Source organism: Mesoplodon densirostris, chromosome 16 (genome assembly GCF_025265405.1).
Source record: "Mesoplodon densirostris isolate mMesDen1 chromosome 16, mMesDen1 primary haplotype, whole genome shotgun sequence".
Classification (NCBI taxonomy): Eukaryota; Metazoa; Chordata; class Mammalia; order Artiodactyla; family Ziphiidae; genus Mesoplodon; species Mesoplodon densirostris.
In genome coordinates, this window is record NC_082676.1 from 67,707,079 (window position 1) to 67,732,593 (window position 25,515).

General features: G+C 46.9%; 1 protein-coding gene across 2 annotated transcripts in view; it reads left to right on the forward strand.

The window, feature by feature from the left end:
• The window catches only part of PCSK2 (proprotein convertase subtilisin/kexin type 2), a 224,587-nt gene extending 199,629 nt beyond the window's left edge, over positions 1–24,958 (forward strand). For both annotated transcript variants that reach the window (XM_060078026.1, XM_060078027.1), the window contains 4 exons: positions 7,520–7,735; positions 9,701–9,801; positions 17,989–18,216; positions 24,472–24,958. In XM_060078026.1, the coding sequence (XP_059934009.1) occupies positions 7,520–7,735; positions 9,701–9,801; positions 17,989–18,216; positions 24,472–24,958 (1,032 nt within the window). The remainder of the gene's footprint in view (positions 1–7,519; positions 7,736–9,700; positions 9,802–17,988; positions 18,217–24,471) is intronic.
• The last annotated feature ends 557 nt before the right edge of the window (positions 24,959–25,515 follow it).

Below are 25,515 nucleotides of genomic sequence, written 5' to 3' on the forward strand. Positions count from 1 at the left end.
TTGATGCTCTGAAACCAAACGAAGGTTCCCAACTGCACAGGGGATGCTGCTGCTTGGAATCTGCGTTTCGGCCTCTGAGATGCCTTTCGCAGTTACAGTCCCTCCTTTCATTTCTGAGAAGGAGAAACGGGAGGAAAAGCTGGTGGGTTTCTGGTGACCCTTCCTAAGAGCTGGCCAGCCCCAGGTTGGGTGGCCAGGCGTCCTGGTTGCTCGAGACTTTCCCGGGTTTTGCGCTGAGAGCCTCACTTCCCGGGAACTACCCATCCCGGGCCAACCGAGGCAGTTGTCACTCACCTTTAAGCCTTCATGATGGTGGTGACCCATCTGCGCCCAGGGAGAAACCCAGCCACCAGGTTAAGGGACTGATGTGGATGTAAGCCTTCAACAACCCCTGTGACATCAGAAAGGTTCATCACGGCGTGTTTGGATCCTGCTAGAAAGAGACAGGATGGCACAGGAGCCTTACCTCCAAGGTGGATACACGGCAGGACAAGTCAGGGGCAACTGCAAGTGTGGTGAAACACGGGCTCCAGTGAAGGATTTAAGCAGAGGCTACGTAGTGCCACCCTCTGTTCGGCTTTCTTGGGGATGTGACACCCCACCCACTCCTGCTGAACTCCGTGGAACCCACGGGGGTGCGAGGCAGACGCTGCGGTCCCCTGGCCCGGGGGCGGCTTCCTGCGGGTCACCGGCCACCTCTCCCTGCGCCTCTGCCTGAGGACCTGCCGGCCCCACGGGAGGTGCTCCCAGGCCCAGGGCGCGCAGCCTGGACTGTGGGGCGGCCAACGCGCGCTGTCCTGGGGGCAGGTTCTCGGGGGTCTCCAGAGGCTGGGGGGAGGCTCCTCATCAGCTCACACCTGGTGGGCCCTTCTCCCTGCCCCCCACCCCATCCCCATCTCATGTTCACTTGTGCCTCCTGAGATCGACCCCCAAGTCCTGGTCTCAGCATCTGCTTTTGAAGGGGCATAAATTGGGACCAACCCCATCTCCCTGTAGGCGTGACCTGCTGGTCACCCTTCTCTGAGAGTGAGCCCCCGCTCCCAGGAGGGGTCCACTCATCTGTCACCCTTGTTTAAGGCTCTGTGTGACTTCACCACTACCCCCAACATTCCAAGTACAGAAAAGAAGGGAATAAAGAATGAGAACATAAAACAGCTACACAGAAATATAACGCAATCGCTGATACTGTGCCAGAGAGGGACTTTCTACCGTAAAAGAGGAAATATTTACCCCCCTAAAAAAGAGTAATAAATATTACTCATAAAACCTTTCCAAATTTCTACAACTCTGGTCATTGTTAAAGCTGATCCATGGATACAGGGAGATTCATTATACTATTCACTCTACTGTTTGTGACGCTTAACGTTTTTCAAATTAAAAGGTTTTTATTCACACTAAAAAAAAAAAAAAAAAAGCAATTCAGTAGGTGGTTAAGTTGTCAAGAGTCAGAATATACATTTAGAGAAAAGTGAAAACAGCAACTGTTCTAATATTATACAAATGGCTATTTATGGCTTGGGATAAAATTTTCAGGGACTATATTATATTCCCTGAATATATATATTTCAGGGACTATATTAAAAAGAGAGAGCTTTTTTTTAATGCTGTATCATTTTTTTTGTTTGTTTGGTTTTTTTTTGCGGTATGCGGGCCTCTCACTGCTGTGGCCTCTCCCTTTGCGGAGCACAAGCTCCGGATGCACAGGCTCAGCGGCCATGGCTCACGGGCCTAGCCACTCTGCGGCATGTGGGATCTTCCCGGACCGGGGCACGAACCCGCGTCCCCTGCATCGGCAGGCAGACTCTCAACCACTGAGCCACCAGGGAAGCCCTGTATCTTTTTTTAATGTTATATCTATATAAACTAAATGGAACCAAACGTGATGAACTTTATCAGTCAGGAGAGGCTACATTATGCTGCAGTAACCAGCAGCCCCCAAAGCTCAGGGGCTTGAAAGCACAAAGGTTTATTTCTCAATCAGCTGCTCAGCCATCATGGTCAGTAGAAGGCTCTGCTCACCACAGTCTCCTGGGGATCAGAGCCGACACCTGGAACATTGGTACTCACTGTGCAGAGAGAAAAAAAGAGCTCTGCATAGCTGGCACTGACCGGTAAATGGTTCAGCCAAGGAATGATACCATGTATCTGTCACTCCCACTCACAACTCACTGATTAAAACAGCTTACAAGACCCCACCCAAGCACAAGGGGGCATTATCATGGGCCTAGACAGTGGGCAGCTAGGAGTATTTGACAATCAGCACCAACAACCACTACAATGGGCCCAGAAAAACTGCTGGGTGACCAGTGATCTTGTGAGGACAAAAACACAAATGTCAAATGTGTTTGTGAATAGGTTGAATAAAATTGTTCCATGAACTGTGAGTACAGAAAAGCAGTGCTTGTAAATCAATACATAATTTTATATGGTATTTAAATATATATTTGTAAAAAATAACAGACATAAGTAATAAAGTGGAAATTTTTCTGCAAGTCAAAATACAAAAGAAAAAAGTGGGTAAATATATATATGCAATATAGATGACAAAAACTTGGTTAAGGTCTTTAATATAGAAAGAGTTCTAACAAATCAATAAAAAGGATATCATGAAAGAAAAAAATAGGTACAGGACATTATCTTTGGGGGCTTGGTGCTTTACTAAGGTATTCATAAAGCAAGAATACTAATGAGCAGTAAAGGTATAAAAAGATAAGCTCAACTGATAGTGGAAAATATATATATAACTCAAAACAATGAGGTACCAGTTTTGTCCACCAAGCTGGAAAAACTATTTTTTTTAATGATTCTAAATCTTGACCCAGATGGGCTGGATGTGGAGTTCTTGTGCACTGCTGGTGAAAATATAAATTATTAATAAGCCGTATAAAGAGCAATAATATGGATCAAGAATCTTCATTCATTCCTTTTCACCCAAAATTCCCTATTTTAAAAACTCTGCTTGAAGAAATAAACAGAGATACAAAGACATATATAAAATAATCATTTCAGCACTTTAAAACCTAGAAACAGCCTTCCACGTATGTCTAAGAAAAAGTAAATAAATTATGAAATGGCTATTTAAGAAGACTAATAAAAACTTATAACGTAGAGTAATATTTAATTATGTGAGGAAATGTTAATAATGTAATGGTAAGTGAGAAATACATTGTAAGCAGGGACACAAAGGTGGATGTACTTTATGATCCCAATTTCATTCTTAAACCTGTTCTTATACTTTGCATTTATATGTATAACTGGCAGGAATACACAAAATATCACCAGTGATTTTCTGTTCATGGGCGATCACATAGGATTTTTATTTTCTTCTTCATGCTCTAGATTCCAGTTCTTCCACAATGAATATGGTTTTCATTATAAAAATACAATGACTTTTTTAAAGAATGTCAATGTTGTATTAAGATGTCAAGGTGACTGGAAAATAAAAATGAGTGTAATTGAGTGTTTAGGAAATACAAACTTTATCAGGCTGGCCTCACCAGTTTCTGCAGGCAGATACCACCACTGGGCCAGGGCCTGGGGAGGGGGGTCTGGGTCACTAGGCACTGGGGAGGATGAAGGGACCGACTCACTTTAGCCTCAAGTCTCTCAAAGCGGGATCTTCACCTCCTGGGACAGGTGATGTGCCGAGGGTACACAGAGCCGCCACACTAGCCTCAAGCTGGAACTTTACTATAGCCGATGGTAAGCAATTTGTGCCATTATTTTATATTATAAGCAAAATATAAAATTGGCAAGAACTTTTAAGAAATGTGAGTCTGTGAAAGGCTGCTTTAGGCTATGCTTTTAAAATCGGCAAGTTCCAACTCACTGCCCTTTGCCAATAGGTTAGAGCAAAGACTCACCCTCAGCACTGTTGACACTTGGGCCAGATAATTCTTAGTTGGTAGCTGGTGGGGACAGGAGGCAGAGGGCTGCCCTATGCATTATGAAACTTTAGTAGCATCCCTGGCCTCCACCCACTGGATGCTAATAATACATACACCACACACATCTACCCAGTAGATGCTGGATGTGACACCAAAAATGTGTCCAACAGTGCCAAATGCCCCCGGGGCACAAAATCACCCCTGGTTGACAACATCGGTGGTTGAATACCACCAATAGTGCCTTGGCGAAAAATACTCTTTTTGTGAAAACTTTTGAGAGACATTAATCCTGCTATACTCCAGAAGACTAATACAAAGACAGGATTCAAAGTGGAATTACACCACATATTTAATTTCATCTAAATGCACTAAAAAAAAAAAAAAAAAAAAAAAAGCAGGAGTGGCAGGAGAGGCAGAGAAGGCAATTCCATCTTCAACCGGAATAACATGGAGGGCAAGTGTGCCCACCAATCTCCACTGAGCATGCGTTACAGAGTAAGGGCGGGAGACCCCCAGCAGGAAGCCCATGCCTGCGCAGTGCAGGCTCTGGGCCATCCACCCCCTCATCTCTGGGTGACCCTTCCACACCCCTTTTGGGGTTTTGCTCTTCTTTACCACTTGCTCCCTGGATAAAATTCCCTCTGTTGAACTGCCCAGCGTGGCAGTATCTCAATCAATGCAGTGTATCTGTCGGGATCAAGTTAAATTTGTAAGTTAACTTGGGGAAAACTGACATCTCTGTGATGCTGCCTTTCTATCCAAGAACATGACAGTGTTGATGTGTCTTTCCACCTGTGTCCCTCCACAGAATTTCAAAGTCCTATTTTTTTTTATTTTAGTTTGTTGAATTTCTTCCTAAGTATTTTATCCTTCGTGTGGCTGGTATGAATTGTGCTGCTGCATAGGATTGCTGTGAGGATGCAGTGAGTTACTATGTAAAGTGCTCAGAGCGGTCCCTGGCACACAGTAAGTGCTGCAGAAGTGCTTGCTGTGATTATCAGCTGTCATACCCTCCAGTGGATGATTGCTTGAATGTGGGTCGCAGTTGTTCTGTCTTGGTTTCAGCCTAGCTGCTGTTCAGGTGAAGCTGGGGGGCAGAAGTGGATCTTGGGGTGTCATTTCAACAGGAAAGTGTGGCATGCTGATAACAGGCCCATCCCACAGCCAGCTCTCAGCCTCTTATAGATGCCCCTCCCCACTCATCTGCCCCCAGAACTAGGGTCTGCTCCTCAGTGGCCCATCTTCCCCAGAATCCAGGGACTATTTGGTGCTGATACCCAATCATTAGAAGCAAGAATATAATTATTACTGCCTCATGTAAACACACACACACACACACACACACACACACACACACACACACATCTTAGGAAAATGAAGTTTAATATTCCCAGCAATCAAAGTATTCTTGTGGGCAAATCTTACATCCAAAACAAAACTAATGTTTGCTGCTTACTCTTCAGAAACACGCTGATAGTTATTCTCTGTGTATCAGTGAGCAAAGCCGCATAACAAACTTCCCCAAAACTCAGTAGTTTAAAATAACAACCATTTAAGTCTGATCATGGGTCTACAGGTCTGCTGACCTGGGGAATCCTTGGCTAATCTCAGGTGACCTCACTCATGCATCTGTGGTCAGCTGCAGGGTGAGCTACAGACTTTCTGGTCTGAGGTAGCCTCCCCTGTCTGGCAGCTGTTGGCTGTGACGGTGAACCTGACTGGACTGTCGGTCATCAACCAGCAGGCTGGTTCAGGTTGGTTCCCATGGTGCTCTGAGGGAGAGCGGAAGTGGGTAGGGCTCCTTGAAACCAATGCTTGGAACTGACACAGCACCACTTCCCACCACATCCTGTTTGCCGAAGCAAGACAGGAGGCCAGCCCTGATTCAAGCAGTGGGAAACAGACCTCTCCTCTTGATGGGCAGGGCTGCAAATCATACAGTAAAGGGGGCATGAATACAGAGAAAGCCTGACAAGTAGAGTCACAATCCATCTCCCTACACCAAACTGAGAAAGCTTTTAGCACTGGTTTCCTTTTAGTGAATGTTGCTTGTCTCACTAGCAGCCCACCTGTGGGCTGGTTCAGAGGAAGATTCCTCAGGTGGCAGCCTCACCCATTTACCCTGATTCACTTCTGTTTCACTTTCCGAGGGTGCCATTTCTTGACATTGAGCCCAAATCTGAGTCTGCTTGAGAGGGTGATCCCCTGCACAAGCTGTAAGGATGATACGTTTGTTTCCCTCTGTGTCCTGGTTTCTGAGAGCAGTTGCTCGTTTGGATAGAGGACAGATATACCAAGGTGCTGAAGACAGTTCTCAGCTGGTGGCTGAATCAACCTTTGTTGATGTATTGACTCAGTCAGCCACAGGCTAATTAACTCCAAGTCCTGTTAGAAGCAATCAGAATGTCACTTCTCATTGTCAGTAGGCAGAGAGACTTTGGCGGTGACCCAATTATCCTCTCTCCTCTGGCATCACCGCCCTTAAACCACTGAGTTAGGACCGGGGACCGCTGGTGGCCACGCAGGGACAGACTTTCTCTGCCATGATTTCTACTTTTGTCCTAGCCCTAGAGGGTTACCCAGAGTCCTGGACAGGCTGGACACCTACTGCTCACCTGCCACACGACATCCCTGCCCTCCTCACCGCCCACCCAGCCTGCGAGGCAAAGCAGGGTGGCCCGGCCCTCCTGCCCCTGGGGTGAGAAGGTAGGAAGCCAGAAGGAATGGCCACTCCAGGTTGTGGAGGCAGAGAGAATTCTCCTAGAAGACAGAGAACAGGAAAAGAAAAACAGAAGCACTAAGAAAGTGGTTTAAACAGAAAAGCAATGCAAACTGTAGGTACCTACAACTAAGCTTGCTGGTTATAACTAATTAGCATATGGTAGTAATCACTGTGCACATCATTATGTTTAAAATTATTATTGCTGTATGTTTTACTTGATCATATTAGACTTTCTTCTTATATTTATATATTTGGTATTCCCTTACACAGGTACAATATATAATATTTTGCTTAAAAGAATTCTAGTACAATCCAACTGAGTAAAAAAAAAAGTGTATTATATATATGTACACACACACACACCAACATATATATAATCTGTAAGTAAAATGTGTATTTTATACTTACAATATCTACATATATATGTAAACTTATATAAAATATATATAATATATAAAATAGAAGCTATAAATATCTTTTATATCTTATTTAGCTAAGTATTGATATAAATATACAAGTACATTTGCATTTTTGCTGAAAAATGCCTGAAAGAATATATAAGAATTACATGCAGGGGGATGTTTCTTTTCATTTTCCTTTCCATATACTTTGACTTTTTACCATGAGAATGTACTATGTTTAAAAGCAGTTCATTTGTCAGTTTTTCTCACTTTGTTATCCCCAGCTTAAATTGTAAATTCGGATGACTTTTCTATTGAATCCTTCCTGAAAAGAAAAATTCTCACGGTGCCCGGCCAGAAGGATAGTGGTTTTCAAGGGCAGATAGAAAGGAAGCCAGTCCTTGCGCTCAGCTGCTGAAGAAGTCCAGGTCCCCACCCGGACCCCGACCCCAGCCCCGGCGGGACCCCCTGCAGCCCGCGCATCTCTCCCTGTCGCCCCCCCACCCCAGGGCCGAGGGGGCAAAGGCAGCATCTACGTGTGGGCCTCAGGGGACGGCGGCAGCTACGACGACTGCAACTGCGACGGCTACGCCTCGAGCATGTGGACCATCTCCATCAACTCGGCCATCAACGACGGCAGGACCGCCCTGTACGATGAGAGCTGCTCCTCCACCCTGGCCTCCACCTTCAGCAACGGGCGCAAGCGAAACCCCGAAGCCGGAGTGGTGAGTGCAAGGCCGGGTGGGTGGACACTCCTGATGTCATGCGCAGACACAGTGACGTCATGGGAGGAGGAGCTCCCCACCCCCCTTCCCTCAAAGAGTCAGGGCCTATCCCCGTGGGAGATCCACCCTCTTCCAGGCTGATGATGCCTTGTTATCAAGGTAGAGACCTACGATAAACAAGAACGTGATGACCTCCTTCCCGCTCATGTTCCATCGATTTTCTTGTTCATTGTTTTGGCTTACAAATAATGATGAACCCTGGTTTGCCCCCAGCACGTCACTTATAAGGATAACTAATATTAAGAACTGGGGCATCACACCTGCACCCATCTGAGCCAAGAACTCATCCATTTATTACAGTAATTTAAAAATAGCATCCATGGACGGACTTTTCTGGGTCCATAAAACCCCCCAAATTGGGCACATGTGTGTTTCCTCAAAGGAAGAGTAGTGTGTTCCATCGTATTTTAAAATGGGTCCATGATTGAAAAAACAAAAAGGTTAAGAATCACAAACTTATTTATTGCACTTTGAGCAACTCTTCCTTCCTGGGCACCGAGGTTTAATAGTGAATTTTCCAAGGCCCCTAGAAATATATGTCTGTAGAGCATAATGAGCATTTTTGGATCTCTTCCTCTCTCTGGGTATTTCACTCACATAGGGGCCTTTCCTCAGTCTTCCAAGCCTGGAATTTAGTGGTTGGTTCAGGAGTCCTGCTGAGATACATCCTGCCCGGCCACTGCCTCCTCTGGGGTTGGGAGGAACACAGTCACCAATACCAGCTAGTCCTGCAGTCCCAAGTGCCTGCCTGGGCTCCACCTGACCAGCTGGCCAGGTTCTCACGTGACCCAGGAGAAGCCCTTTACCTACAGGAGACACAGACCTTAGCCTGACTCCCCTCCATGAGCCTGGGGCTCCCCCTGGTCTTGGGGAGGATGGAGATCGTGTCAGCTCCTCCCAAGCAGAAGGAGGTTTTGCCTCTCTCATCCTACAAGCTACATGGTCAGAAAGGGACAAGTGAAGAAGCTCCCCCTCGCTGCCCCAAGAGCCTCCCAATGGTGTCACTTTGTCCTCAACGCCTGTCTATGACTCTCTTTCTACTACGGCTGGGGAGGGGCCTTGAGTTCTCTTTGAATATTGTCATTTTCCACAAGTAGATGCTTTTAAACCTCCCTGGTACTTTGTCCCCCAAAATAATAGGCCCATTTGAGGAACCTACAGACAAACAGGAGGAAGGAGTATTCTCGTGGTTTATAAATGATCTTAATGAAAACCCTGGCTCTCGCAAACAATGCAAATGGGGACTTTCTCTTTGTAAAATCCTTTAAAACTCAGTTGATCAGCCTCCCGTGGGGTGATCACTCATGTATCAGATGTGTTGCTCAGTGTGTTCCAGACTCTCTCCGTGGATTTTAGATGTAGAGAATGTAACACTTCTCTTTAATGGCCTGTCTCTCTAGGCAAACTGTGGCTGAGCCTGTTTTGTCTTTCCTCTTTGGGAATGCCATCCTTTTTCCTGAAGGGAAAAGAAATTGCTGATGGACTGGCCCTGAGCTTTCCGAGCCAATCCCAATGCAACAAAACTCACCATTGCTTTGACTATGGTGGTGATATTGGCTTGTCACTTTCCACCTATGATGTTTCTTTTTAGGATCCAGAAGATAAATGTCTCCCTGGTCTCTAGAATAGCTGCAGATATACTTCTCTGAACAATTGACTTGCTTTTATCTTGTGGACACTGTAACTATAACTGATTGTGTTTCCCTTTTTGCACCGGCTACTAGGAAACTCAGATAAAATGCATGGCAAAATAGATACATGGGTGCTAAGCTTATCCTTACCTTCATCTTAATCTTCTTCAGAACAAGGCAGAGTTTAAGCAAAAGAACAGAAAATCCTCTGTTCCACGTTGTTTTGGGTTTAAAGCAGTGTGACTCACTCATTACTCACTATCTTCCCCTCCAGGCAACCACAGATTTGTACGGCAACTGCACCCTGAGGCATTCTGGGACATCCGCGGCTGCTCCCGAGGCAGCTGGAGTGTTTGCACTGGCTTTAGAGGCTAAGTATGTTTCCAGCTTGGGACCAAGGGCCGGTTCTGCAGGGTGGACTGAGACATGTCTCCCCACCCAATACCAGGTGTCCACAGAGGCAAAAGTGGGTGTAAGAGTCAGTAAATAGTCAGGGCCAATGAACTCTGGTGGGCATTGCTAAATGATACACACACACACATACACACACACACACACACCCCACAAAACTACATCCCTGAGAGAACACAAGAGCCCAACATCCAACCACACATAGGGGCACATAGATGTTTTCTTGGTGAAAACACCCTTTTATCTTCTATGGATCCCATGGCTGTTTTACTCTAATAATACTCCCAAACAGCTAAATGAAGGAAAACCATTGCCACGCTGGGTATCCAGCAAGGTTTTTAGAACATGTGTTAAACAGAAATCTCTTGCTCCAGATTTGTTAATTTATAAGGCTGAACTCATTTTAACACTGAGACAAGGTGGGCGAAGTCACACAACGTAGACCAAGAAATGGGCTTTGCTGGGAAACCATCCAGCTACCAGAGAGGGGAGACCATCCCCTCTGCTCTCACCACCTCCGCAGAGGCCACAGGTCAGTACAGCTGGACCCACCTTGGATTTGAGCATCAGCAGAGGTCCCTGCCCACCCACTCCCCTGTCTTCTCTTAGTGCAAACCAGAGGCTGGCCTTGGGTTTGAACAATGAACTTGTGGCTTCAGGCACAACCCACGTGGTGTAAGTGCGAATGCCCGCTAGGCAGGGAATTATCCAAGAATACAGGACCAGCAACTTATAAGGAGTTGAATTCAGGCTCCTGGGGAAGGGAAGTTGAGTTCCCGTCCCTGTCAGCCATTGCTAGGCAACCGGGGCTTCTAGCATCTACCTTCAGGCAGCCCTGCTTGACGCTCCACATATGCAGTGAATGTTTGACTTGCAAAGGAGGTAAGAGCTGATTCCTAGAATAGGAAAGGACTTCAAAAGATTATCTAGTCCAACCCCTCTGCCTTTAAGCAGAAAAGACATCATTATCCTCCTTTTACAGATAAGGCCCCAAATTGGGAGTGACTTCTCTTTTGGACCAGGCCAAGCTTCGATTCTTTTAACAAAAGTCAGTTGGAAATTTTCGGAAAGAAGAGATGGACACTGGTCAAAGCCCTCCTATTAAGCACAGAGACCAAAACTTACTCACATATTATGTGCATTTCCTGAAGATGAAGCTGTTCCTCGCAGGGCCTGTTGGGTCCTGGAGTCTGAGCCGGCCTCGCTCACTCCAGCTGGGAGCAGACAAGCAGAGGGAGGCTGCTGCCTGCCACAGAGCCTCGCAGAGGACAGGGAACAAGAAGGGCTTCCTGGTCTCCTCTTAAAGCTAAGAGGGCAGAACTTGACTCAAAGTCTCCTTAGATTCTGGCAAGCAAAAAGTCACTTTCCCAGGCCTATATGCCTACAAAGTGACTCCTTACATACATCAAGGTAATGGAGCAGGCTGCTGGAACTTTAAACAGGTTCATGGGCTCTGCACCAATTATTCTCCATTCTTTAGCACACTTGCAGATTTCCTTACAGAAAAGAATTCAATCACCACTTAGGCACACTTTGTTTTGGAGCAATGGTCATGAATTGAGTGCTCTCTGTTGCCATAAAGAGGGAAAAAACGATACCTGCCAGTAGGTGGTTCAAGCCCATCTTGGGAGCCAGTGCTCAAAAATTCCTCAGAACACCAATCACCTGAGTTGGAAACACACCCTGAGATTAGAGTTTGATGCAAGTGATTTATTAAGAGAGGGATTCCGGCAGAGACCACTGGGGAGGAGAGGAAGCAGGTTCGGGCTGGGGAAGAAGCTGAGCAAGGATGCGATTTCAGAAGTTCTGGCCTCAGCCTGATCCCAGGGAGAGCTCTGGAGGGTAAATTATGCCTCAGAGTTTGCTCCACAACAAGGCAAGGGAGCTGGGCTGCCATATTCTTGTGCTGTTTGGCTGTTGGCTAAGAGCCCCACCTGGGAAAGTAAACTCCAAGGATTCTCTGTGGACCAAAAGGCTCCAACAGCCAGGAGCAGAAACCACTGCTCAGCATGAAATAACCCCAGGAGAGAGCCCGGAGGGCGGAGGAGGGAAAGACTTTCCACGAACACTTCCTACAGCTCATCTCCTACAGCTCACCTCTCTTTATCTTCAGACGAGGCAGCTGGGAGTCCTTGGTGACATATGTGGCAGCAGCCGAGGGCTGTTTCCCACCCAGAGGTCCAGAAAGAAAGCTTTTCCAAAGCACCTTGAATACAGTAAACAAATTATCCCGTCTAAATGCATTCCCATCCGGACCATGGAAGAGGGAGAATGACCACCCCCATGGCTCCAGGGAATAAAGGGAAACCACGCCTCTGTTCTGACCAGTCATCACCTTGTTGTTTAATCTCATAAAACGCTTTTCTGCCAAATGCTTGAAAATGCCTTTCTGAGTTGTTGGGAACATTGCTCACATTTCCCAGTGAGACCAATATGAGAGAAATTCCGGAGAATTTCTTTAGTTGGGAGTTACTGCTGCCTTCAAATATTTGGGGTTCTCTCCATGACCCCAGGCTTTCTGGGTGGTTCAAGAGGGCTGAGCTGGGTTTGAGGGGTAGATGTCAAAAGAGGCAAACTTGTGACCCAGGAGAACCATCCATAGTAAAGCGACCCATATACTGGACTAGAACAGTGTTTCCAAAACTGACCTTCCAAGGGATGGATTTTTTCATGTGAGCTCTATCTAAGTCTCCTAGATGCAGAGAAAAGTGCACAAATATTAGGTACAGCTCAAAGACTTCTTGTAAAGTTAACAGATCCATGTAACCAGCACCCAAATCAGGAAACAGACCATTACCTAAGTCTCAGTATGTGCTCTTTGGTTCAAGATTATGTCTGAGAGATTCCTCCATGCTGCTGTGTGTGCTTATAGGTTGTTCATACTTGTTGTTGAATATTACTCCATTGTCTAAGTGGATATTTGGGTTGTTTCCACACTGGGGCTATTGTGAGTAGCATTGCTATGAGCATTCTTGTACATGTCTTTTGGTGAAGATGTGGACGCATTTCTGTTTGATGTATATTAGGGAGTCAAAAAGCTGGGTCGTGGGGTATACATAGGTGCAGGTCTAGCAGTTTTCCAGAGTTGGTGCACTTGCTGACACTCCCTCCAGCAGTGTATGAGAGTTACAGCTGTTCCACATCCTTGCCAACATTTGCTATTATCTGTCTTCTACACTTTAGCCATTCTTGTGGGCATTCTGTGGAATTGCACTGTAGTTTTAATTTTTATTTCCCTGATAACTAGTGAAGTTGAGCACTGGGGAGTTTTGAAAATGATAGATTCCCAAGACTCAGCCGAAAGTCACTGAATCACACCCTTAGGGATGAATGGCCCAGGAATCTGTCTTTTCAACGCCTCTTTCAGGGACTGCAAGAGCAGCCAGCCCCATGCTGGTCTGTGGCCTGGAGTGTGTGGCATCCAGGAGTACGGCAAGGGCTCTATGAACTTAGCACTCAGGTGCCGTTTGCGGAATACGAACATCGCACTCTGCCTCTGACTAGGTGCCCGTATTAGACTGAAAACAGGGAATCCAAAAACAACAGCTAAACTGAGACAGGAATTTCTTTTTCTTTTCTTTTTTTTTAATAGCATAATAACAATATATTTAAAATAGAATATTAATTTTATTTAATAAGTTTCTTATGAAGGAGTCTATTTTTCTGTCATGCAGAAGATAATACAGAGGTGAAGAGCCCGGGCAAGTGCAGGGTGGCCACCGAGAATCAGGGACTCTGTCTCTAGATTTCTGTTCTTCTACACCTTTGTGTTATCTAGATGCCATGGGAGCTCCAGCCATCATGTTTACATGTCAGGCAGGAAGAGGGGAAAAGCAAAGGGAAAAAAGAAATCCACCAGCTGAGTGATCCCTGTTTAAAAGTTTTTTGAAAAATCACCCAGGGACTTATTTCTTATTGTCCAGAACTGTCACATGGCCACCCCAGACTGCAAGGGAGGATGGGAAATGTAGTTTTGTATCTGTTTCTCTCCTTAAATTCCCTTTGCTGTCTTGATTATCAGGAGGAAAATGTGAATTGGGTTCCAGAGAATTTGATACCATAAATAGAAGAACTCTGAAAAACAATGGTCTTTCAGGGGTAATCCTCACAAATAGGGAACTCAAAAAAAAAAAAAAAAGGTCACTATTTTGCACCAGTGGGAAGTTAGTACACCAACCGTTAAGTGCAGGGCTCTGTAGGAGATATAGTTCTATGGATCATTCACAGGCAAAAACTCACTTGCCAGGACCAGCTTTAGAGGCTTAGGAAACATCCCATCCCGAGGTCTCCCTGGTGCAAGATTCCTCTTCCAGCCACGTGGGGCCAGTCTCTCCCTGGGCTTCACACTGGTTTTTTCAAGATCCCACATTCTCTTGCTCAAGATGGCTGCCACCTTGGCCAGGCCCTGAGTGACCTCTCTCCTTGGAGCCCTGGCCTGTCCTCACATCTTATCTAGAAGCCCTGGGTTTGGCTTTGACCTCTGGAGATATTCTGTCTGAACCGAGAGGCAGATGGCCCATCCCAAGTGGCCTAGGACCAGTCTGCTGACAGCTGAACGTTTACCCCGGAACAGCACAGGGTCCTATGAGTGATTGGACCCAGCCAATAGGTGCCCTGCCAGCTGCACAGATGTCACCATTTTCACTGATAGTTCACCGGGGGTTCCTCACACATGGCCTTGTTACAGCTCGCGGCTCATTCCTCGTGGTCACTTGTTCGTGGGCCAGGTTCCTGCAGCATCCGCTTTCCAGTCCCACGTCTTGATCCCTTCTCCCTGGTGATGTTTCTGGAGATTGGATCACGGGTCTCTCTGCCCTTCCTGTCTGTCTAAGATAAAGTCCCTACGTTCTACGGTGTCATCCTCTCCACCTCTGTTCCTGGCTCTACCTCCCTGACTCATGCAGGGCTCCCAACCTCCTGTGCTGATACGTGCCTTCTCCCGCCTCTAGATCCTTCCTTCCAGAACCTTCTCTCTCTAGGAACTCCCCTTCCTTGTGTTTACTCAGTCACTCCCACTCGTCCCTTTGACCTTAGCTAAAAATACCGTTTCCTGAGAGACCCTTGCTGACCCCCTGGACCAGAGTTTCTCAAATTTGCTGTTGCTGATCAGAATCCCTGGAGTGCTTGCTAAGAACAGATACCCAAGCCCACGCCAGGTCCACAGACTCAGAATCTCCAGAAGCTGCAGTTTTAACAAGCACCCCCAGTGCCGCCAGGAAGTTAGGAACCACCCCCCACCCCTGCCCCAAGCAGGTTTGCTGGAGCCTTTGGCAGATGCTTGGACAGGCCCATGGGATCAGCATCTCTGGGTCCTGTCTGACTTCGTCATTGTGTTCACGTTGGTTCACATGTGCAGACAAGGTTGTGAACCGCCATCTCAGACCCGTGTTCTCAAACCCCGTGTGCAGAAGCATCACATGCGCTTTGTCTTGAGTGCACATCCTCAGGCCCACAGCCTCCAGGAGGCCGATTCCAGAGACCTGAGGTTGAGGCCAGGAATCCATATCTGTCACGAGTCCCCATGCGGTTCTGAAGCAGGATCACAGTCTGTGAGACTCTCTGGCTGGGATAACTCAGGGTTCCACTGTTGGCTCCACTGGCATGACAGCCCCCCACCTTTTAAAATATTGAGTTGTCTGTCTGTCTCCCAGGCTGTAGGCTCTGAGAGGGCAGGGACCTTCCTACAACCTGCCTGGAACTAGTGCGGAGCCTGGACACGATACCTTTCCGAATATCTATCTGTCTTACTTTCCCAGCTATTATATAAAATATTTGAGAAAATGTCATGTTCCTTGTCCTGTAGCACTGAACACAGTGACTTTTATATTGTAGATATTCTGTAAATTTGTTTTTTATTATTTAATAGGTATCACCTACAATCCTTGAGCTGCTATGGTAGGATTAAAGCCTAAAGCACATTGATGAAATAATTATTTTACACAATAGTATCTTCGGTCAATTCAGAAGTTGCTCAGAATGGGGAAATAAGAGGGACTCTGTTTTACTTTTCAGACATAAGCAAATGGTTGTTCAAATGGTGTCACAAATTCAGTGACATTGGAGTATGGAACACGCTCTGATTTATTTTAGAAGAAGAACATCCTTGTTCTAACACATTCTTTCTCTCTTATGGACCCGATGAGAATAAATCTGCAGAGAAACGTCTAGTGGGCTTAGAAGCATGGCTCATTTTTGCAGGAGAACCCCTAGCAAAGATGAGAGATGCTCCACCTGTCAGCCAGCCCTTGGATCACCTTGAGGTCACCAGATCCTCATTAATCAACACTTTCGAGTTAAATGAATTCAGAATCCTATTCCAGGAAAACACTGAGCTTTCGGCCATAATCAACTTCAGGAAATTTCACACTGTTAACCTAGTCCATATGTCCAGGGGACCATATGTCCAAGATATGTTCTTAAATTTCTCAAATAAGCATTGACCTTCCTTGAAACTTTCCTTGAAAAGCTGAAGGTCTTCCTGGACTTCCCTCTGTTCAATATTATGTACAAACCTAAATGGGAAAAGAACTTGAAGGTCTGCATTTCAAGAGCATATGAATCACTATCATCTTTTGACTCTGTTTTGAAGCTTTGAACCAATGAATTCTGCCTGTGTTGAGATTTTATCAAATGAGTGATGGTGTTCTTTGAATCATTTGATTCTAAGGAGAACTGTAGTGCAGGGTTTTCCAACTTTTGTGACCGTGACGCTCAGTGAGAAATTAATTTTGCATTGCAACCAAAACACATACCACAATACCACACACGAGTGCATGCAAACACACACACACACACACACACACACACACACACAGTTTCCCATATTACATGTACACTGTTATTCTTTTCTGTTCTATTGCACTTGTGATAGCCCCATCCATTAAATCTCTGGTTCTCAACCTCAGCTGTCTACTGGAATGACCTGGGAAGTGTTAACAATTTCCAAAGCCTGGGTCCCCCTCCCAGAGATTCTGATTTAAATAGTCCGAGATGTGGCCTGAGCAGTGGGGTTTTAAATGTCCCCACCAGACAGTTTTACTGTGCAGCCCAGATACATAGCCTGTGCAATCAGTTGATCTGCCCACAAACGGGTCATGACTTACACTTTGAAAAGCACAGACATTGACACTAATGTCAATAGCACAGACTATTAGACATTAATTTCCAAAGACAAGTCTGCAAGCAAACTTGTCTATTTGCTGAACAAAGAGTGTGCCGAGGGCTGTCCTGGGCACTGGGAGACAAATATGCTGAAGCTGTTGTCTCTGTCCTTGAAGAACTGACAGCTTCATGTCCCCAGATGGAACACTCCCATGTAGCCAACACCCAGATCAAGAAACAGAACTCTGTCAGCACCCAGCAGCCCCCTGTGTCCCTTACAGGCACTGCCACCCCAAGACCAACCACTAACCTGGCTTCTGACAGCACAGATTCATTGTGCCTGTTTTTATACTTTAAACAAATGGAACCGTACTGTATGTTCTCCTCTGTGTCTGGCTTCTTTGGGTCAGAATTCTTATTGTGAGATTCACACAGTTGTGAGATCCCTGTTATTCTGAGTAGCTGTAGTTCATTCTCATTGCAGTGCAGTGTTCCACCTCCTATAAACACACCTCAATTGGTTTATTCACTTTACTGTGGATGGGCATTTGAGGACTTCATAGTTTAGGCCTATGAACATTCCAATACGTATATGTCTGGTGAATATATACACACATTTTTGTTGGATACATACCTAAAAATGGAACTTCTGGGCCATAGCTTAAGCACATGGGCAACATTTGAAGATAGAGCCAAACCATTTTCCAAAGTGTTTGCAATAACTTACACTTCCATCACCAAATACCCAGTTGCTCCACATCTTTGTCAACACTTGGTGTTGTCAGTCTTTTCATTTTAGCCATTCCAGTGTGTGTTAGATATCGCAATTGAAATGTATTTGAGTAAGAAAGGCAAGGTATTTTTAATTGATATATATCTATACCTATATTCTCAGTAGTGCATGGAAATCCTCCCTTGACTTGTGGGTTCATACATGTTTCAACATCTTACCAGGGGTCTGTGTCCTACCTTAGTCATTGTGTCTCTCTCCCTCTCTCTCTCCCCTCTTCCCCCACCCTTGCTCTCAAACACTCTGCCTCCGGTACCCAGCCTGGGTCTGACCTGGAGAGACATGCAGCATCTGACCGTGCTCACCTCCAAACGGAACCAGCTTCATGACGAGGTCCATCAGTGGCGGAGGAACGGGGTCGGCTTGGAGTTTAATCACCTCTTTGGCTACGGGGTGCTTGACGCAGGCGCCATGGTGAAAATGGCCAAAGACTGGAAAACTGTGCCTGAGAGGTTCCACTGTGTGGGAGGCTCCGTGCAGGACCCTGAGTAAGTGGGGGCAGCAGTTCTACTGCTGTTTGTGGAAAATACCCAGAGATGGCGCCACTGCACTGGTGACCATAACAGATTCCCTCTCTGCGTCATCCCGAGATGCACTGGATTTGATTCAGGGACAACCAGCTTCCAGGCAGAGCTGCAGTGTTGCACAACTCCAAAGTATCCAGTCTACAAAGCCCTGGGGCCTGGAACTTCTTTCCCTTATTGCAAAAAGGGCGAGATTTACAAAGAGGGATTGCCAAGGGGAAGACTTACAGCGTCTGTGCCTTTGCGGATGCTGGGCCACAGCAGGTAGGGACCATGGGCAGTGTGACCAGAGCAGGATGTACAGTTAGTTGCATCCTGGCTACATTTGAGATTAACAGAAAGGTGGCACGGTTGCAGTATTTAGGGGAACGGGCATTGGGGCCTGCTTAGTTGAGGTTCACCTTGATGTCAGACCTTGTTCTCCGCAATTGCCCTGGACAAGAAGGATGGGTCTCTGTTGATCCTCACGCTCTGTGCTTCTGGGGGGCGGAGGGGAGAGGGAGATGTGGAACGTATGCCGAGAAGAATGACCGTTTCTCTCCCAATTCCAAGTGCACTGAACTTTCTGTCATAATCCAGGTACAGGTTGGAATTTGGAGCCAGGGGCAACACTGGAAATAGGCTGTCTGACGCCTCATTTTAGTTAAGGAATCTGAGGCCCTGAGATGTGACCGTCCCAGTGGCTCACAACTAACTGGGAACTTATCCAATATCAGCAGCCTTATTTTTTCTTAATCTGGAAAAGTCTTTTATTATATTTCAGTTGATTCACTAGGTTAAATTTATTTCACAATATCTATAGATGTTCTTGTCTATATAGAAAACATATTTCTTACAGGTTTTTATGCAAATCCATTGAGAATTTACCTCCCACAAATGACCTTCTGTTAGTTGAGACAATTTTATTCCAAACAAAATACACATGTACACACATACTGTGACAGCAATTTTTAAATTTAAAGTATAGAGGAATTTCTTGGTTGGTGTGTGAAAATACGTATGTCAACGCCCCACCCCACAGAGGTTCTTATTTCTAAGGTTTGGGGTAAGGTCCAGAAGCCTGAGATTTGTGGGTGGTCTCAGCAGCATTATTTTAATGAAAGGAAACTCGAGAGCTATTTCAGCACTAACTCAGCTGGGCTCCAGGAGGATGGGGACCTCGTCTGTCTCGTTTGCTGGTGTGTCCTCAGGGCCTAGAACAGCGCCTGGAACTTAGTAGTCATGGGATCAATATTTGTGGAATAAATGAATGAATGAACATTTAGCCAGCATCCCCTGGGCACAAGGAAGATGTCTACACGGTGGCAATAGGACCACCAGACCAGCCAGGGAGATTCAGGGGCAGGGGGCAGGCAGCCTTGTTGGAAGGGCTCTGTGTCCCCTCGTCCACCCACACCTGAATTGTTCTCAGATGCAGGTGAGTGAGGCCTGGGGCAGATGTGCTCATGGAAGAACTCAGAGGCTGGGCAGGGGGGTCCTGAGGGCAACGCCCAGGCCAGCTTGTGCCTCTGGCAGAGGAAGCCCTATCACCAGGAATCCAACTTCTCAGGGGCTGGGACGGAGGGATCCGCAGGCTTGACAGCTGCCACTTTCTATGCAGGGCCGCACAGAAACGGCCTCTGAGCAGGTGAGTGGCAACCGTCAGGGTTATGAGTTTCCTCAGCACTCAGCTTCCCAGAGAAGCAGTCAATTCGAAAGCAATTTTCTAAAGAGACTTTATCAGGAGAGTCTGTAAAGGATGCTTGACTAAAATAAAAGGGAAAAATAGAACTAGCTGTGAGCATCTGTGCTGGACCAGCCAAGAGCCGTGAGCAGAGGAAGCCCAGGCCGCCCCATTGGCCAGCGTCCCCAGAGCATGCTGTCAGGCACAGGCCACTTCCACCCTCCCCTGTTCACTCAGCTCCTTGAAGACTGTGGCGAACTCTGGATTTTAAATGAATTTGGAGATCAACGTTAAAACCTGATCCGAACGCCTGAAGCAGCATAGTAGAGCAGAGGGTGTGCTCGGCCACACCATGCTGGCCGGGTGGCTGTGGACCGGTCCCTTCTGAGCTGCAGTGTCTTCTGTGTGGGTTAATGCCCACCTGACACTGTGACATGGGGAAGAGCAAAAAACATCAAGTGACCCCTGTTGAGTGTTCTTCAGTGACTACCACATGGCAGGTGTTTTAGATACTCGGGAAAGGGCAGCTGCCATTGTTACTATTATTATTCTAGCAAAACAACTACAGCTTCATACTGTTTTTATCATACAGCTGAGGATTGAGAACCCAAAGAGCATTCCAAGGGCCCCCTGGGAAGCAACGCCTATTTCTAGGCACAAAGTCACTGAGCCCTCATTTTGCACCAACGTGCAGTAAGACAAAGATATAAGCCATGTTTGTCTTTATAGGACTTGAGCACCAAGCTTCTGTACTTGTTTCTGAAAGTTCAGAGAGTAGCTCACACCTTCTGATGGGTGCCTCATTTTCCGCAGCGAGTGTATTCCCGAACGTGGCTGTGTGGCTAGATCAGGGTCTCTGAAGAGCCTCTTTGGTTCCACAAACAACCATCTCCTACTGCAACCTTCTGATAAACTGACTTTTCCTGAGCACCTGTCCCTGTTCTTTTAAAATAAGAATGAGTTGTATTCCTTTTCTTCTAAAAGCAATATATGGCACTGGAGGAAAGTCAGAACATACAAAGTAGCAAGAAGAGGGTAAGAAACATCCACGAGAGCTGCCCCCACCTCCCGACCAATGAACGCCTGGTCGCTTGTGAGATGGGGTGGTGTTCTCTTTTCTCTACCAAGCTTGCTGCCTCTAGAATTCACAATTCAAGTCAATTTCAAAGTGACTTAACATTCCAAGAAGAGTGCAGTTAAATGTCCTCTCCCCAGGCCCCCAGGCCCTCAGCGGTCAGGTGGGGATGGGGATTTGGGGAGCAGGCAAGTCCCCCAGGCGCTAAACAAGCCAGACTCCCAGGGGCCGAGGGGTCCCCGGAGGGGCCTCCGACCCTGGCACACACCCCAACCCCAAGGCTTCTAGGACAATTTGTGAATCCTAACAGGTGTGTGTGCTTGTTCCCATGCCAACCTGCCCAGGTGGATGGCAAAATTCCAATTACTTTCTCAACAATTAGATCTGTGCTATACAAAACAGAAGCAACTAGCCACATGTGGCTATTTAGTGAAATTAAATAAATTTAAGTTGATCACTAAAATTAAATTTACTTAATTAAAAATTCAGTTCCTTACTCATACTTGTCACATTCCGAGTGCCCAAAAGCCACATGTGGCCAGTGGCCACTGTATTAGCACAGATATAGAACATTTCCATCCTTGCAGGAATTGGTAGTGCTGTTGGCCAGCACTGGGCTAGACATTTGTAAATGTACAACGTATATGAGTGTGTGTCTATATTTATCTTCACAGCAACTCTTCAAGGTAGGAAGTCATATCCCCATTGTACAGGTAAGGAAAATGAGCTCAGAAAGTTCAAATTCCTTACCCACAACTGGACCTTTAGTCTACCCATGTAGCTTTCTGCCCAGGGGCTGGAGCCCATGTGATCATTAATCATTTATCAGCTCACCTGTTACGTTTCTGACCCTGTTCTGAGTAAGTACCATCTTCTTTGGGAGGTCCAGGTAGTGGCTTGCCATACTCACATCTCCAAAGCTGGCCTAATGCCTGCTTTCCACCAAACTGGGTGATTTCCCCAGAGCCTGCTGCTGGGGACCCTCCGCCCCCGCACCATCACTGGATCTCCATGGCCAGTGGATGCATGATTCAGCATCAGAGTCCACGCAGAGCACACACGGTCCAGGAGACTGTTCATGTGTATATTTTTAAGTTCCTTGGGAGAGTATTGCCTTTATCAATGAGCTGCAGGGGAACTCCAGCAAGCCCTCCCAGGTTCTTTGCCTTGGTTCCAAGGGCAACATAGAACCAAGACTTGGCTCTGAGCTGGGTGTATGACCAGCATCTTTTTGTAGATGTATTCTACAAGATGTGTGTTTAAAAATACACACCATGGGCTTCCCTGGTGGCGCAGTGTTTAAGAATCTGCTGCCAATGCAGGGGACATGGGTTCGAGCCCTGGCCCAGGAAGATCCCACGTGCCGCAGAGCAAAAAAGCCCGTGCGCCACAACTACTGAGCCTGCAGTCTATAGCCCGTGAGCCACAACTACCAAAGCCCATGTGCCCAGAGCCTGTGCTCCGCAACAAGAGAAGCCACCACAATGAGAAGCCCACACACCTCAACGAAGAGTAGCCCCTGCTCACCACAGCTAGAGAAAAGCCCACACGCAGCAACGAAGACCCAACGCAGCCAAAAATAAATAAATAAAATAAATAAAAATTTAAAAAAATACACACCATTTTATGCTCCAAAATAAAAGCCATGTCCAGGGAGAACATTAACATAGACAAAGGGAGCTATAGTATCATGGTCCAGGCACTGTGCTCGGTGTTTTCCTACATGGTCTTATTTAAACCCACCCACAACGACAATGAGACTTCAAGTATTTGAAAAATTTCCCCAAGCTCTCCTGACCGGTAAGCATAGAAGCAGAATTCTAACCCAAATAGGTTTATTCCCGAAGTCTAGAGTCCTTCCATTATACCAGGCACTCCTCAAATGTAGTTTCCTGTATTATGTTTCTAGTGCAAGAACCTTTGAGCATCTCATCTCCAAAGGAGGCCACTTCCAGAAAGCAGATCGGTTATATGGAAAGACAGCTGAGGAATCTTAGACTGACCATCCGTGGGACTCCAACTCTATGGCCGAAGAGACTCCCAAATTCCCCTGATCTGTCACAGGACTGTTCTTCACTAGGATTAATTAACCCAATTTCAGCTTTTTTATAATAGTGATAACAATCACATTAGCAATAATTTCTCCTTATCAAGGTAGTGAGTACTTTAAAAGAAAGTATATGAGCTCCTGTCTCAGTCTGGGTTGTCCCAAAAGTAGACCCTGATGGGAATTGGGTACTGACATTTTTTTGAGAGATGGTCTCAGGAAACAAGTGAGGAGGTGCAGCTGTGGGCAGGGAAGAGGAAGCAATCCAATAAAGATGCATTGATGCTCCATTGACTGACACCTTGCCACCCTGGGCAACACTGAGTTGTCCCCACCATGAATGAGGAAGCCAGGTGTATGTACTCACCACCTTCTGTCAATCGCTGGTAGGGGGCTTTCCCTGTGGGGTTAAATCCCTGACACTTTAGGGCCGGCCTGCACGCAGGCTGAGGACGCTCCCAGGAGGCAGGGAAAGGCGCCAGGAGAGAAGCTGGGAGATGCTGATACCCGTGGTGGATGCAGTCAGGGTCCACAGTAGCCTCAGCTGCAGGCAAACCCAGCAGTGACTTAGGAGAAGCGGGAACGGTGTCCACAGCATCTGCTGCCTGCCCCGTCCACACACAGTCGGTTCCGAGAGTGTGGGTGATGCGCTCAGGCTCACACAGCAAGTGTAAGAATTAACCCTGGATTTTGTTCCTTTTTATGGCTGAGTAATATTCCATTGTATATATGTGCCACATCTTTATCCATTCCTCCTATGATCTTATTTGCAAAGCAGAAATACAGAGACAGAGAGAACAAATGTATGGACACCAATAGGGGAGGAATTGGCAGATTGGGTTTGACACATATACACTACTGATACTATGTATAAGATAGGTAAATAATGCGAACCTACTGTATAGTTCTTTTTTATATATATATAAATTTATTTATTCATTTATTTTTGGCTGCATTGGGTCTTCGTTGCTGCGTGCAGGCTTTCTCTATTTGCAGCGAGCGGGGACTGCTCTTCCTTGCAGTGCGTGAGCTTCTCATTGTCGTGGCTACTCTTGTGGAGCACAGGCTCTAGGCACGAGGGCTTCCATAGTTGTGGCACATGGGCTCAGTAGTTGTGGCTCGTGGGCTCTGGAGCACAGGCTCAGTAGTTGTGGCGCATCGGCTTAGTTGCTCCGCGGCATGTGGGATCTTCCCGGACCAGGGCTCGAACCCGTGTCCCCTGCATTGGCAGGTGGATTCTTAACCACTGCACCACCAAGGAAGCCCCTACTGTAGAGTTCTACATTTGAATTTTCTAATAAAATTTTCAGCTACCTAAAAAATAATAATAATAATTCACCCCAGAGCCCCTGCTTTCCCCGCTCCCCGGAGCTGCCTCCAGAGCCCCTGGGAGAGTGTGCCCAGCCCTCACGGTCTCCTCCCCTCTGCCCTCAGGAAAATACCACCCACCGGCAAGCTGGTGCTGACGCTCACCACCGCCGCCTGCGAGGGGAAGGAGAACTTCGTCCGCTACCTGGAGCACGTGCAAGCTGTCGTCACGGTCAACGCGACCAGGCGAGGGGACCTGAACATCAACATGACGTCCCCCATGGGCACCAAGTCCATCCTGCTGAGCCGGCGGCCACGGGACGACGACGCCAAGGTGGGCTTCGACAAGTGGCCTTTCATGACCACCCACACCTGGGGGGAAGATGCCCGGGGGACCTGGACCCTGGAGCTGGGCTTCGTGGGGAGCGCGCCCCAGAAGGGGGTGCTGAAGGAGTGGACACTGATGCTCCACGGCACGCAGAGCGCCCCGTACATCGACCAGGTGGTGAGGGATTACCAGTCCAAGCTGGCCATGTCCAAGAAGGAGGAGCTGGAGGAAGAGCTGGACGAAGCGGTGGAGAGAAGCCTGAAGAGCATCCTGGGTGAGAACTAACCCCTTGGCGCCCGCTCCCCACCGCTGGCCCGCCGCCCCAGCCGGGCATCTAGCAGTTAACCTAACCCCACACAAGCGATTCCAACTTCTTGCTCCGAAGCTTCGCTCACTGTCAGTGGTTATTTTCATTACCATGGAAGCAACTTTTTTATTCTGTGCCCCAAATACAGTGTTCCCACCAACACCTCTGTCCTCTTTGTGACTCGAAGTTCTTTATTTCTGTCATTCAGATAGGTGATATCTTGCCAACAAACCTTGGACCGCTGTCCCCTCAGTTTCTTTCATAGAAGCGAATGCATTTAAAAAGCCAGGCACGGTGACTCCAAGGATGTTGATTCACGGTCTCAGCTGAGGACCTGTTACTTAAAAGGAGAATCCAAGATTATGACAGAGGTGAGCTCTGAGTCTCTTAAAGCACAGATGCTGTAAATCCTTTGGGGAAAGGTGTTTTGACTTTTAGCAAGAGTTTTCAGGGACGTAAATGGAGGTGGCGTGAATTGAAAGGTGCCCTAATTACCAGATGGGGAAGAGAGAGTCAGAAAGCATGAAGGCTGGAA